This window comes from Vombatus ursinus, unplaced genomic scaffold, assembly GCF_900497805.2.
Source record: "Vombatus ursinus unplaced genomic scaffold, bare-nosed wombat genome assembly UNPS02014810.1, whole genome shotgun sequence".
Taxonomy (NCBI): domain Eukaryota; kingdom Metazoa; phylum Chordata; class Mammalia; order Diprotodontia; family Vombatidae; genus Vombatus; species Vombatus ursinus.
In genome coordinates this window covers 3,589,971-3,604,202 of record NW_020954588.1, presented here as the reverse complement: position 1 = coordinate 3,604,202, position 14,232 = coordinate 3,589,971, and the positions used below count along the sequence as shown (strand labels likewise).

Below are 14,232 nucleotides of genomic sequence, written 5' to 3'. Positions count from 1 at the left end.
CTTGAGATCAGGTATTGTTTTTTGATTTAATTTGACTTAATATCCCTAGTGCCTGATACAAAGCAGGTGATGAATAAATATTTGTTTATGGATTCACTCATTTTTACTCAATTTGTGACCATATACATTTGGAGTGAGTGGGTATGTATGTTACTTATCTCATCTAACTGGGGCATTAAGAGGTTGAGTGAATTGCCCATGTGGTCACACAGAGAATTCTTCAACCTCCATCCCTGCCAGCCCTAAACCCAGGTCTTCAGCATTCTTAGGCAAATCTTCCAATCCAGTATACCTTATTGCCTACCATTTGATTGGGTTGCAATAACTTTAGTTCTGTTACTTTATAGAAAATTAACCTAAGAAAATCAGAATGATTTGTAATAGAATGAATAAATAGTTCAACACTTTCTGTTTTAAAGCGCTAAACCGTAACAGGAATTTATCAGACTTCTGAGAATGTTTGGAGTATGAAGATTAAATCTGCCACCTCAGTGCAGTGGATACTGCCCCAGGCCTGAAGATTCATCTCCCTAAGTTCAAATCTGGCCTCAGACACTTCCCAGCTGTGTGACCCTGGGCAAGTCACTTAACCCTGTTTGTCTCAGTTTCCTCATGTGTAAAATGAGCTGAAGAAGGAAATGGCAAACCACTCCAGTATCTTTACCAAGAAAACCTCCAAATGGGGTCACAAAGAGCTGAACAGGGCTGAAAAGCCTGAACTGGACTTTATCTGTTGCTTCACCTGTGAAATGAGATGAAACTAGATGACCTCTCAAGTCCTTTCCAACTCTAAATCTATGAGCTGGTGAACTCTAGCTCACCACTTTAATATTCCAACTTTCTGCTAAACTCAACATATATTTATTCAAATACTACTCAAAGGTGTTTCTGATCACAATGATGTGGCTGTTTCCTCCAATGATGACCATAATTCATCCAGATTTTCCCACTTTCTGGGACTTTCAGTCATGTTCGCCCAAAAATGTGCCATGGGGTCCAATCAGTATGCAAGGGGTTTTTCCCCACTTTCTAGTTACCCTAGGTTCTGGCCAAGTGACCACAGCATCTTTTTCCATCAAGCACTCCTTTACTTTTTTTCCTCTTTAAGCTTTTTATTTGTTAAATATGTTTTAGCTTGTTCTCACCCCTTCATTGCCTTCCAAGTGATATTTATTTTTAATTAATTAATTCTGATGTGACAAGTATTTTTAATTCCCTGATTTACAGCCATACAAAAACACTGGTAGAATTCTGGCATTAAAAAGATGGGCAAACTGGGGAATAGCTTAAAGAGTTATAACATATGAATGTAATGGAATATTACTGTAAGAAATTATGAATATGAATAGGAAGAGGGAGTGCAAAATAAAAGTAAGCAGAAACAGGAAAACAACATACAAAATGAAGAGAACAAAACAATCAAAACTGATTGTTGTAAAATTATAATGCCCAAGTTAGGCCCAAAGAAAACCCTTCTTCCTCCCCTTAGTTGCAGAGATAGGTAACAGTGGAAGAGAAACACTTGACACAATGTGAGACTTCTGAAATGGTTACTCTAGCAGAATTTTTTTTCCTTCTTTTTTATTCTTTTGTTCTGAAAGGGAACTCTGGCTACAATGGAAAATGCAGGTGATTTTTTTTTTTAAGAAAATTTAGTTTTTAAAAGGCATTATTTTTAAAAGATGGGTCTTTATTTCTGGGAAAAGTGTAAAGTCATTAATGGAGCTCAGCAGTTTCCACAGGCAATTCAATTTCTCCTACTTAATTCAGAGCCCAATTTGTAATCCATCTGCATTATCTACAGGGGAAGGAAGGAGGGTGAAGATGGGTGAGGAAGAGGGGGAGAGGTAGAGGAGAGAGGGAGAGAGAAAGAGAGAGAAAGAGAGAGAGAGAAACTATAGGGTACCCATCTAACTAGACATACCCAAATCTGGACAACAGACATTCCTCATCCACCCAGTTTTACTTCTGAGTGGTTACAGACCTTTTCCAAGAAGATCTACTTTATATAATCAGCACAAGGTCATCAGTGTAGAGAACATGTGGAGGACCTCACTAGCCACAGAGAATCCTTCACCCTGGACTCTGCACTCAATCTCCATTTCTGTAGCAAAACAATTTTGGCAAAGTTTCCTCTTTAACTTATGATCACAGAGTTTAGAACAAGGTGATTTTCACTGTTACAACTTTCAAGGAATCTGGAATAATTTTAGTGTATACATGGAAGGCAGCATACTGGAAAAAGTGGGCTTCAGGGTACCATTTTGCTGTATCAAAGCAGGTTTCTTTTTAAATAAGCAAATAATAAACCCAGTGAGAGTTTATATTCTCTCCATCTTTCTGTCAATTGTATGAAGAAGGGGCAGCTAGGTGGCGCAGTGAATAGAGCTCTGGCCTTGGGAGTCGGGAGGACCTGAGTTCAAATCTAGCTTCAGACACTTTACATTTACTAGCCGTGTGACCCTTGGCAAGTCACTTGACCCTGATCACCTCACCAAAAAGCAAAAAAAAAAAAAAAAAAATTATATGAAGAAACTAACACCTTCTATCAATGCAGGGATAGCATCTTGTCTGCAACTTAGAGACTGCCTAGAACACTGTGAGGTGAAGGGTATAATACGCCTGAGAGGTAGGTGATGTTAACCCCATTTTATAGATGAGAAAACTGAGGCAGAGATTAAGTGACTTGCCTAGGTTCACACAGTTGCTAAGTGTTTTAGGCCAGATTTGAATTCAAGTCTTTCTGATTCCTGGCCCAGTGCTCTATGCACTGAAGTTGACTTACTCAAGGTCACACAGTTATGGTCAAGAAGTGAGACTTCAGGGGGCAGCCAGGTGGCAAAGTGGATAGAGCACCAGCCCTGGAGTCAGGAGGACCTGAGTTCAAATCCGGCATCAGACCCATAACACCAGCTGTATGTCTCTGGGCAAGTCACTTAAAATGAGACTTGAACCAGGTATTCTGAGGCCAGATCTCTACCCACTATACCAAACTGTCTCTCTCTATGACTCATGTCTAAAAATAAAATTTTAATCTTTCCCTCTTAAAACAAACTTCAATCATCAATATGCCTTCCTTTCTAGTACCTGCCAAACTGATGTTTTTCCAAGAGTCCCCCAAACAGTTTAGCTTCTCTAAGTAAATTCTTCAATTAAATGACAAGGGTATATCAAATATTTAGTACCACACGCTAGACACTGTGCTAACTCCTGGGGACACAAAGAAAAAACCAAAAGTCTCTGCCTTAAGAAGCTTACCCTCTAATGAGGAAACATGTATTTAAATGGATACCTGTAAAATCCAGAGTAGATGGAATGAACCTTGAAGAAGAACACAATAGCAGCTGGGGTGGGAAGGGAGAGAGAAAATCAAGAAAGGTTTCCTGTATAAGGTAGCATGAGCTGAATCTTGAAAAGAACCAGGGATTCTAAGAGGGAGACATGAGAACAGAGTGCATTACAAGCATGGGAGACATCCAGTGACAGATATGGAGAATGGAGAGGACATGTCGTGTGTGAGGAATAGGAAGTAAGGCAGTACAGCTAAACTATAATGAATGTGGAGAAGAATAAGACGTGGGAAAACTGGAAAGGTAAGAAGGGGCTAGGTTATAAAAAGCTTTATATGACAAACAAAGGATGCTATTTAATCCTAGGGAGCGTCACTGGAGTTTACTGAGTAAGGGGGCAACATTAGTGATTTAAGAAAACCATTTTGGAGAAAAATTTTAAACTCAAAAGCATATGGAAGTGATTGCTGATAAATCAAAATAAATTAATAAAAAAAAAAATAAAACCACTTTGGTAACTGTAGAAAATAGGCCTAAAAATAAAAATTTTATTTTCAGACATGAATCATAGAGAAAGACAGTTTGATATAGTGGATAGAGATCTGGCCTCAGAATACCTGGTTCAAGTCTCACTTCAAATGACTTGCCCAGAGTCAAATAGCTACTGCTATGTGTCTGAGGCTGGATTTGAACTCAGGTCCTCCTGACTCCAGAGCCACAGTGGGAAGAGGCTTGAAACTGGAAGGCCAGTCAGAAGGTTATTACAAAAGATTATTACAGGAAAGGGGTGATGAGGGACTGTACTAATGTGGCAGGTGTATGAATAGAGAAGATAGGAAAGATGTGGGAGATGTTATAAAGATAGAAACAACAAACTTTCATAACTGTGAGGCGGAATGAGGAATAAGAGTTAAAGCAAAGGCCATGAACCTGGGTGACTGGAAGGATGGTGGTATCCTTGATAATCATGACAAAAGAATCCTAGTTTTGGATATGTTGAGTTTGGAATGCCTAAGGGACATCTAGTTTAAAACATATGGTTGGTAATGCAGGATTGAAGTTCAGGACAGACTAGAGCTAGACATATACATCTAGGAATCATTAGCATAAACAGGAGTTGAGATCACCAAGTATGATAGTGTAATGGGAAAAGAGAAGAGGGTTGAGGACAGAGACTGAGGGTACATGTCAGATCCAACAAGGAGTAAAAGGGGCAGTCCAGCATGCAGAAGGACAATCGGGACAGAACTATGGGAAAATGCAGAAAGTATCCAGGAGGAGGTGATCAAGAGTGTCAAATGCTGCAGAGAAGTCAAGGAAAACTGGGATTGGGGAAAAAACCATTAGATTTGGCAATTAATAGATCACCAGTAACTTTGGAGAAAGTAGCTTCAGCAAAATGATGAGGTCTGAAGTCAGACTGCAGAGGGCTTAGAAGAGAATAAGAGAAGAAAATAGGAGGCATTCAGTATACATAGCTTTGTCTAGGAATTTAGCTGAGGAAGAGAGATACACAGGACAATAACTAGAGAGGATGGGAGGATCTAGTGAGTTTTTTAAGAATGGAGGAACCAAAAAAAAAAAAAAAGGAATAGAGGAACCATGGAAATGTTCATAGGCAACAGAGAAGGAACCAGCAAAATAGAGATCCAAAATCATTTAAGATTAATCTGCAAATAGAGAAACTGGGAAATGTTAGCAAAGGCAGTCTTTTAGAGAAGATGGAAGCAGTATACGATGAGAGATTGGCCACAGCAAGAAAGGTTTGCTCACTGAGAATGGACCTTTTATTTTTGTATGTGTATGAGGCATACTGACATACATCAACTGGAAAACTGGGTGTAGGAGGCAATATTGGAGACTTGAAGAGAGAAGTTTTAGAACAGCCACCTTAGGAAGTGGGATACAGCACTGATCTGAGAAGAATAATGGACTGCTCTGCATCAGTGAGAACCCAGTTGAGCTTAGATAGCACAAATCTGTAGTGGACCCAGTCAGTCAGCACAGTTTCATGACTTTCTCTAGCTCTGCTCAGTAGAAAATGAGTAGGCACAAAGGAGGAAGGTAGGAGTAATACACTGTCTTTAAAACAGTTTCAATTGAAAATTCCCACACCAAACACTACTACATTTTAAAGCAGTAGATTAAATAACGGGTTATAGAAGTTCACCCACGGGCAAAAGAAACTATGTTGGAAAAGTTACATTAGGCTTATTTCCCCTGAAAGTTCCTAGTTCACACTAGTTCATGTGCTTTTACATTAGCAGAAATTGTGCTATACTCCTGATAAAAAAAAATTTAGAAGAGATATTAAAGTTAAAATTTTTTAACTATAGTTTGTATCACCTATCTCTCAGTACAAAAAGTAATTTCTACTGCATATTTTAAGTGTTTATAAACATGGTGAGATAAACATAAAAACTAGATACTTAAAATTCATACATTTATTCAATATACCAGTTCTATTTGAGCTTTAGACAAAAAGACATATACCTAAATATAAACTTCCCTCTCCAGTTGGCTGGGGCATTCTTTAAACCTATTTTAAGTGTCTAATAATAATAAGCATTTATATAATGACTTAAGGTTTGCAAAGTGCTTTATAAATATTATCTCATTTTATCCTCAAAACAACCTAGGAGATGGATGCTATTATTATCTTCATTTTACAGAAGAAACTGAGGCAAACAGGTTAAATTATTTGTCAAAGGTCACACAGCTAGTAGCTAAGAGAAAGATGGACTTGGAATCTAGATCTGTGTTTAATTCCTCCCTGAGACCCTTATTAGATGCATTACCCTAGGCACGTCACTTAACAGCTCTCAGTCTCAGTTTCTTTATCTGTAAAATGAAGGTGGACTTCGAAGACAGATTCTAAGATCCCTTCCAGTTCAAAATCTATATGCCTTATAAATTCAGTTTTCCACATACAAACATACACACAAAAGACATCTGTGCAAAAAAAAAAAAAGACAAAAGTGAACAGGACAGGCAAAAATTAATCATAATCTGATGATTAAAAAAAAAAGCAGCCTGTTCTAAGAAAATTCAAAATTGAACTAATTTGCTCAGCTTACTTAAAAGGTTAGTGTTATACTGTACAAAAAAAAAAATACCTTTTCTTCAATTCTGGAAGAATTAGCTATGGTTATCTTAAGATATCCTAAGAATTAGAATCCAGAAAGCCATTATTCTCAATTGCATAATTTATTACTGTAGTCAATAAAACTGTAAATATTAAATATTTTAAATAATGTTGAAATTTCCACTTTCTTTTCAATAACAAAACTATCCTCAAGGATTGCCTTTTTTGCAATATTTCATACAGATACCTAAGAATGACAACCTTAAACGGAAGTCCCAAGTCCATTAAAAGTCAAATCCTGTTACAACACCAGAAGGTAATGAACTTCTCATTGTACTGAAATCTCCTTATTTGAATATTTTCTTAAAATAACTGGAATCTGGGAAGAAGTTTGAAAATATTTAAGATTTCTATTATTTTGTGTTCATTATAATGAGATCCAAACAACACATGAATCTTTTTTCTGCTATGGATGTTTTTAAAAGGTTTATATGCAAATAAAATACTGCAAATTCTATCGTTTTAAATACATAAGTTAATTATTTATTTTATTTATTTATATTATTTATTTATTGAAAAAAATAAGTTTATTATTTACTTCGAAGACAAAATAAACGGGCCAAATAAATTTACGATCAATTTAAAAGTCGTGATCCTATGACTTTAATTTTAATGCTGTGTAACCTCAAGGCAAGTCACAACCTCTCTCTGGATTTCAGTTTATCTGTCAAAAAGGAGGGGAGAGAAGATCATCTCTGAGGTCCATTTCAGCTCTATGATCCTTCCATTCCTTCTATGGAAGGACCAAGTCCATGATTCTCTGCTTCTGCTTTAATTCTGTAATATATGACCAGAACTGTCATGAAACCTCGCCAATTTTGTTCAAGTTTAATAGGTAAACTATGGACTTTTCCCACCTAATTGTTTGCCTGATTAAAAACCAAAAGGGGGGAGGGGGGAACCACAGAAATAGAGGTTGGACACGTCCTGCGTTTCTAACCAAGCCTTCCCTAAATTAGTCATTTCATGCATGAATTGCATACTTTGCCTCCATATTTATCTTACAATCAAGGGTTTTTAAGAGTGCTTAATAATCACCACCCCTTAGGCAATCATTCACCAACTAGGCTCCAAAGTAACCGATGTGCATAAGGAGTCTGGTTTCCAGATACGGATCCGGGCTTGGATAACCCGTCCTAAAAATTTCGGCCAATTTTCCAACAGAAAATCAGAGGAACGACTGCAGCAGGAACAGCCAGGTATTTTTCGGGAGTAAAATGCAATCAAGGAAACCAAAAGCCTCCCCGAAACCCCGCTGTCCGGGGCGCGGAAACTTTAATTTGGGGGTGCCCGCGACGGGAGGGTATCTGCAGACGGGGGCCAAGTGCACAGCTGCCCCGGCCGGCTCCCAGCCCGGGAGCCCCACGAGCCCCGGCCCAGGATCGCAGCGGCTCCCTGCGGGGAGTCCCGCCCCAGCCCCCGAACAAGGGGCCCCGCCAACCGGCAGGTGCCTCCTCCGGACGGGCACCCAGGATCCGGACAGGCGGGGCACACAAAGGCCCCCCGCCCCGCGCCCCGCGCCCCGCGCCCGCCGCCCGCACTCACAGGCTGCCCGAGCAGGAGGTGCACACGAAGGAACCCACGGTCATGTTCACGTAGGTGGGGCCCCGCTGGTCGCAGTCGAAGCACTTGCGGTTGTGCGCGAGGCCGGTCATGTCCCGCAGCATCTTCAGGTGCTTCTCCTCCTGCTTCCGCTTCGCGCTGGCCGCCATGGCCGCGGCGGCGAGGGGAGGGCGGGGAAGGGAGGGGAGGGAGCCGGGCGGCGCTGCGCCCGGACCCCGCACCGCGCACCGCCCGCCCGGCAGCCGCCGCGCTCAGGAAGCCGGCTCGGCCCGGCCTGGCGCGGCCCCGGTCCCGGCCCCGGCCCTAGGGCCGCCCCGCCGCAGACTCCGCCCGCGGCCTCGCTGGGCCACCCCGACACGCCGGCCAGCAGCGAGCGCCGACCCCGCTGCCGCCCCTGCCCCTGCCGCCGCCGCCGCCGCCGCCGCCGCCGCCGCCGCCACAGCCGCCGCCACCACCTTCCAGACTGCTCCTGAGGGGAAAAGACAAGGAAGGGGAACAGCCAAGAGGAGGCCCGCCCCGGGGCGGCCGCAGGCCAAGTGTCCGCCTGCGCCCTCTCCTGGACGGGAGGAGTCACTGCAGGCCGCGTGCGCGCACCGAGGAGGGGGCGTGCCCGGGCTTGGCGCCTTCCCTCAGCGAAGGCTCTCCAGAACGTCCTGCCTGGGTGCGTGCTGTCTGCCCAGAGGAGACGGTGAGCCAGCTGAGGGCAGCGGCCGGGGCTTCTGGGAGAACCTTCCTTTGTGCGCCCAGCACTTGGCTTGTTGTTGTTCAGTAGTGTCCCACACTCCCTGGCCCCATTTAGGGTTTTCTTGGCAAAGATGTGGTTTGCCATTTCCTTCTCCAGCTCATTTTACAGATGAGGAAACTGAGGCAAACAGGGTGAAGTGACTTGCACAAGGTCACCCAGCTAGTCAGTGTCTGAGGTCACATTTGAACTCAGGTTTTCCTGACTCCAGGTCTGGTGCTCTGTCCGCTGAGCCACCTAGTTGCCCCCTGACCCATAGTAGGTTCTTAATAAATAGCCCAATAAATGATTCGTCCTAACCCTCTCTCCTCCCTCCCTTCCTTCCTCTCTCACTTCCTTCCTTCTTTCCTTCTTCCCTCCCTTCCTTCCTTCCCTCTTTCCTTCTTTCTTTCTTCCCTCGCTTCCTTCCTTCCTTCCCTCTTTCTTCCTTCCTTCCTTCCTCCCTCCCTCCTTCCCTCCTTCCCTTCCTTGCCTCTTTCCTTCTTTCCTTCCTCTCTCCCTTCCTTTCTTCTCTCGTTCCTTCTTTCTTTCCTCCCTCCCTTCCTTCCCTCTTTCCTTCTTTCTTCCTTCCTTCCTCCCTCTCTCCTTCCCTCCTTCCCTTCCTTCCCCTCCTTCCCTCTTTCCTTCTTTTCTCCCTCCCTCCCTTCCTTCCCTCTTTCCTTCTTTCCTCACTCCCTCCCTTCCTTTCTTCCTGCTCAAAATCTATGCTTTATAGACATGGCACCATATACCAGTCATCTATTGTTAACCTTTGATTCCTCTCCCCCCCAACCCCCAACCAATGAGAAGTTCTATGGTTTTTACCTCTGGAATCTCTCTTCCATTTGGCCCCTCCATTTTATTCCCACCACACAGCCCTTAGCACCACCCGTATAAACCATTGCAGCAGCCTCTTGCCTGATCTTCTAAGCTCTTAGCCCAGTGCCTAGCAAGTGATTTAAATGCTGATTCTCTTCCCCCTTCATTCCTTCCTCCTCTACTGCTGTCTTTTAATTACTGCCAAATTAATCTCCTTTTTACTGCGTAGATCTGACGTCTCATTGGTTTACTCTTGGCTCCTGGATATGGTTTAAACTCAGCCTGGCATTTGAGGCCCCTGACAAATTGGAATCACCTTATCTTTTCAGCTTTGCCTTACCTTATGATTTCCTTTTTTCATGCCTTTTCTAATGCTTTCCCTGTGACTAGAGTGCCTCCCCTGCCACATTCTCCACCTGTTGTGACTCTCCAGGTCCTTTACGGCCAGGCTCAAATGCAATATCTTCGTGGAAACCTTTCTTGGTCCTCCATCAATCAGATAGACCTCACACAGCATCCGGTTTGCACCTCTCTTATGCACTTGCCATCTGTCATAGCATTTCAGATTTTGAAGGAACCTGAGGTCAGCTGTCTCATCCAATCTGAATAAGGAATAGGAGTTTCTGAATAGAAAACCCCTCTACAACCCCTGAACTTACCTGACAAGTTCATATCCAGCCTTTGCTTAAATACATCCCAAAGATCAGAAACTCATTACCTCCCAAAGCAATCTATTCTGTTTTTCTGCAACTATAAATGTTAGGAAGTTGTTTCTTTTTTTAAACTAAAGTCAGTCTTTGCTCCAATCTCTATCCCATGGGGCCAGCCAAAGCAAATGCACTATTTCTTCTACAAAAAAGTCCTCTAGATACTAAAAGATAGCTTTCATCTAGCACTCCAGATGTAGATTGGAGGCTCCACATTGGGGCTGGGCCTTATTTAATCATAGTGGGCCTTCCCACCAACCAACTCCTAGGACAATGTTCTGTATACAAAAAGTGCTTAATAAATGTTCACTGAAGTTGAAGCCCCAGGCTCCTGGTGGAAATGATTGACCAAATGCGTTACTACACCAAAATGTCACCTTTAGTTGAAAAGAAAAAGAAAAACTTGTAATAGGTCAAGGTGAGGAATTTAATTCTACCTAGGGATTCAACTACTCATGGAGCTTACCCAGGTAACTGGCACACAGACATCTCCACCCACAGATTAACCCAAAAAGATCCCAATTCAAACCTTTGTAAGTGTGTTCTATGTGCAAAACATTGTGCTGGAGACTACCAGAGAGGCAAAGATGAAAAAGATATTGCCTGCCTTCAAGAGAAGATGAGTGGACACCTTCACAAGTGACCATGATACAAAATAGAATGTGGCAAATCTTTAAGACAAGCCACCAGGGCTTACAACAGCTGCAAACAGTTGTTTAGGGTTTGGGGTTTTGTTTTTTTTTTTGTGGCAAAGAGGGAGAAAGGAAGGTGTTTTGAAACCACAGAGTTGAAATATGACACCTAGGTGCCTGTGTGACGTAGGGCAAGTCACTCTGCCATTCAGTTTCCTCATCTCTTTCTCACGCAGGACATTCCATATCCAGACTGCGCATTTGCACTGTGATAGCTCCCATGCCTTAAGCACTCTTCCCTCCTCATCTCTGCCTCCCTGTCTCTCTGGCTTCCTTCAAGATTCATCTCAAATCCCACCTTCTCCAGGACACCCTTCCCAGTCTATTTGCTCCTCTCCCTTCCCCTGTGAGTGCATTCCCTCTCAGATTACCTTCTATGTATATATCTCGTATGTGTCTAATTATTTGTGTGTTGGTACTCTCTTTAGCATGTGAGAGTGGGGACTTTATTTTTCCCTTGCTTTGTATCCCCAGTGCCTATCACAGAGCCTGGCTCATAGGAAATGTTTAATCAATGCTTGTTGAATCACCAACTGATTTCAAGACAAATGCCTATTTCATTAACCACAAAGGGAATACTATATTGACTCCACACATGGGATGGATACAGGCCAGCCTAGCCTTACTTGCTTTTTTTGACAGAATAACTCAATTGGTAGATGAGAGGAATACGGTAGATCTCAGTAAGCCAGATTTTAGCAAAGCATTTAACAAATTTTCTCATGTTAGTACTGTGGGAAAGGAGAGATGTAGCATAGACAGTAGTGCAGTTAGGTTTGCTCACAACTGGCTAATCATCAATGGTCCCGTATCCCCTTGGAAGGAGATTTCCCATGGAGCATCCCAGGATTCTGTTCTTGGCCCTGCTGCATTTTTATCAATGACTTGGATGGCAAGCTTATCAGGTTTTCAGATGACATAAAGCTGAGAGAAATAGCTAGCACCTCAGTTGATAGATTTAGGATTCACAAAGATCTTAAATGTGAGGCAGCTAGGTAGATGGTGCAGTGGATAAAAAACTGGACTTGAGTCAAAGAGAACTAAATTCTAATCTTGCCTCATGCCCCTATTACCTATATGACTCTGGGCAAACCACTTCACGTCTATCTGCCTTGGTTTCCTCATCTGTAAAATGGAGATAATAACAGCACCTAGCTCCTAGTACTGAGAGGATCAAGTGAGTTAATATTTGTAAATCACTCTGCAAATCTAAAAGTGTGGTATAAATGCTAGCTATTATTATTGCTAAATGAAAAGAACATTGGGCTGAATCTAATAGGATGAGATTTAATAGAGGTAAATATAAAAATCCCATAGATTCAAAAGGTCAATTTCACAAGTATAGGATAGGGGAAGCCTGGTTCAACAGCAGAACACCTGGGATCCCAGATGGCTAAAGGAAAGTTCAACATAAATCAACAGTCTAATGCAGAAACCAAGAAAACTAATGTAGACTTAGGTTGAATTAAGAGCAGCATAGCATCCAGCAATTTGAATGCAGGAGTCCTACTATGTACTGCCTGTCAGAATACATCTGAGTTATGATGTTCACTTTTGAGTATCACATTTTAGAAAAGACACGGATAAGAAAATGATCAGTATGGTAAAGGGGCTTCAGTCCACGTCGTATGAAGATAATTTGAAATTTAACTAGGAAAAAAGGAACATAGGAAAGAATAATGACTGTCTTTAAGATACTCAGGCTCCCTGGGCCCAAGGATTCTCATCTGCAAAATGAAGAGATCAAACCAACAGATGCTGAGGTCCCTTTGAGCGCCAGATTTGTGAACCCATCATTCTAAGTATTTGAAAGGCTGTTCCATGACAGGCGAAGTAGACTCATTCTTTTTGACCCCAGAGAACAGGTCTAGGAACATCTGGTAGGAGCTGCAAAGCGGCGGGTTTAGACTTGATAAAAGAAAAGACTTTCTAACAATTAGAGCTACCCAAAAAATGGAACCAACTACTTTGAAAACTCGGGAGTTCCATCTCACTTGAGGTCCTCAAGCAAAGGCTAGACAAGTTTTTGCCAGGAATGCTGTAGAGGGGATCCTTTATCATGTAAACATTGAAATAAGGGAACACTAACCACTCTTCCAACATTGATGTTCTGTGACTGATTTCCACGGGAGGTGAACATGTCAGAAGTATAAAAGGACTGTGAAATTTTAGGTAGAATTGAAGGGATAGTACAACTTCTCCTCAGTGATATGGGGTTAGATGTTAATTAACCTAGGGTGCTTAACTTTTTAAAATCTGTTTGCCTCCTGGCTTACCAGCTTCTTTGTTAAACACTTAGGCCCATGCATGCATGGCTTAAAAATAACAGCTTGTGATGCAACATGCAGACTTTGACATCAGACCAGCAGTGGCAAAGGTCTAAGACCTCTACAAATTCAAATAGGTCTCCTAAGGTTTCACTTCCTCAATAGGGCCTGCCTTCTTGCTTGCAGAATGATGCAGACTGATCTTTGCTGAGGCCCTAGGGAACTAGTTGCCAACTCATCCCTGACTAACCCCACCCACACTGACTGAAAGGAGCAATTCTTTGGTCATACTTCAGTGCAAATTATTTTAATTCAGGGAAGGGAAATATAATGAAGAGAATGAGAATAGAACCTGAGATTCTGCTGGTAGGTGGTCACCAGCTCTTTCTTCCAACACAGAATGGAAGGAGGGGTAATGGAGACTTTTCTGAAGTCTTCCTCAGATGCTAAATCATGTCGTGGAGGAAACCCTGAGTTCTTGAAGTATAAGCCAGTGGAGCAAAAGCTCTGACAGGTTCTGCCAATCAAGCAATCAATAAACATTTACTAAATGCTTTTTCATCTGGAAGGAAGGAAACAAGCATTTATTAAGCACCTACTATATGCCAGGCATTATTCTTCATACTTTACAAATAGTTTCAGTGTTAGGTAAGGGTCCCGCTACAACTATAGCTATACTGGTCCAAGGACTAGCCAAATACAAAGAAGGTCGTTGACAAAGAAAAGACCAGTCATTATTTGGGCCACAACAACTCATGAAGAGTACTCATTGAGGTGAAGGGGGAAGACGTGACTGAGATCTGTGTTGGGGAGTTGAATCATTCCACTGATAAACTTGCATGTTTGAAACTGAGTGGAAATGAATGGTCCTTCTTCTGACCTAACATTGAAACTCCCTTCTTTCCTCAGGCCATAACAAGCCCACTTTTCTCTACTCCTATTACCTTTTCTTCCTCTTTCTATGAACTAAATATACTTTCCCTCAATACCTGGACTCCATCACAGTCAGAAGAAGCTAAGGGTTTGAA

General features: G+C 42.3%; 1 protein-coding gene across 2 annotated transcripts in view; it reads right to left on the bottom strand.

Moving 5' to 3' along the window:
- The window catches only part of AGFG1 (ArfGAP with FG repeats 1), a 99,430-nt gene extending 91,273 nt beyond the window's left edge, over window positions 1–8,157 (bottom strand). For both annotated transcript variants that reach the window (XM_027875942.1, XM_027875943.1), the window contains exon 1: window positions 7,981–8,157. In XM_027875942.1, the coding sequence (XP_027731743.1) occupies window positions 7,981–8,147 (167 nt within the window). In that variant the 5' untranslated portion in view covers window positions 8,148–8,157. The remainder of the gene's footprint in view (window positions 1–7,980) is intronic.
- Between the last annotated feature and the right edge of the window lie 6,075 nt (window positions 8,158–14,232).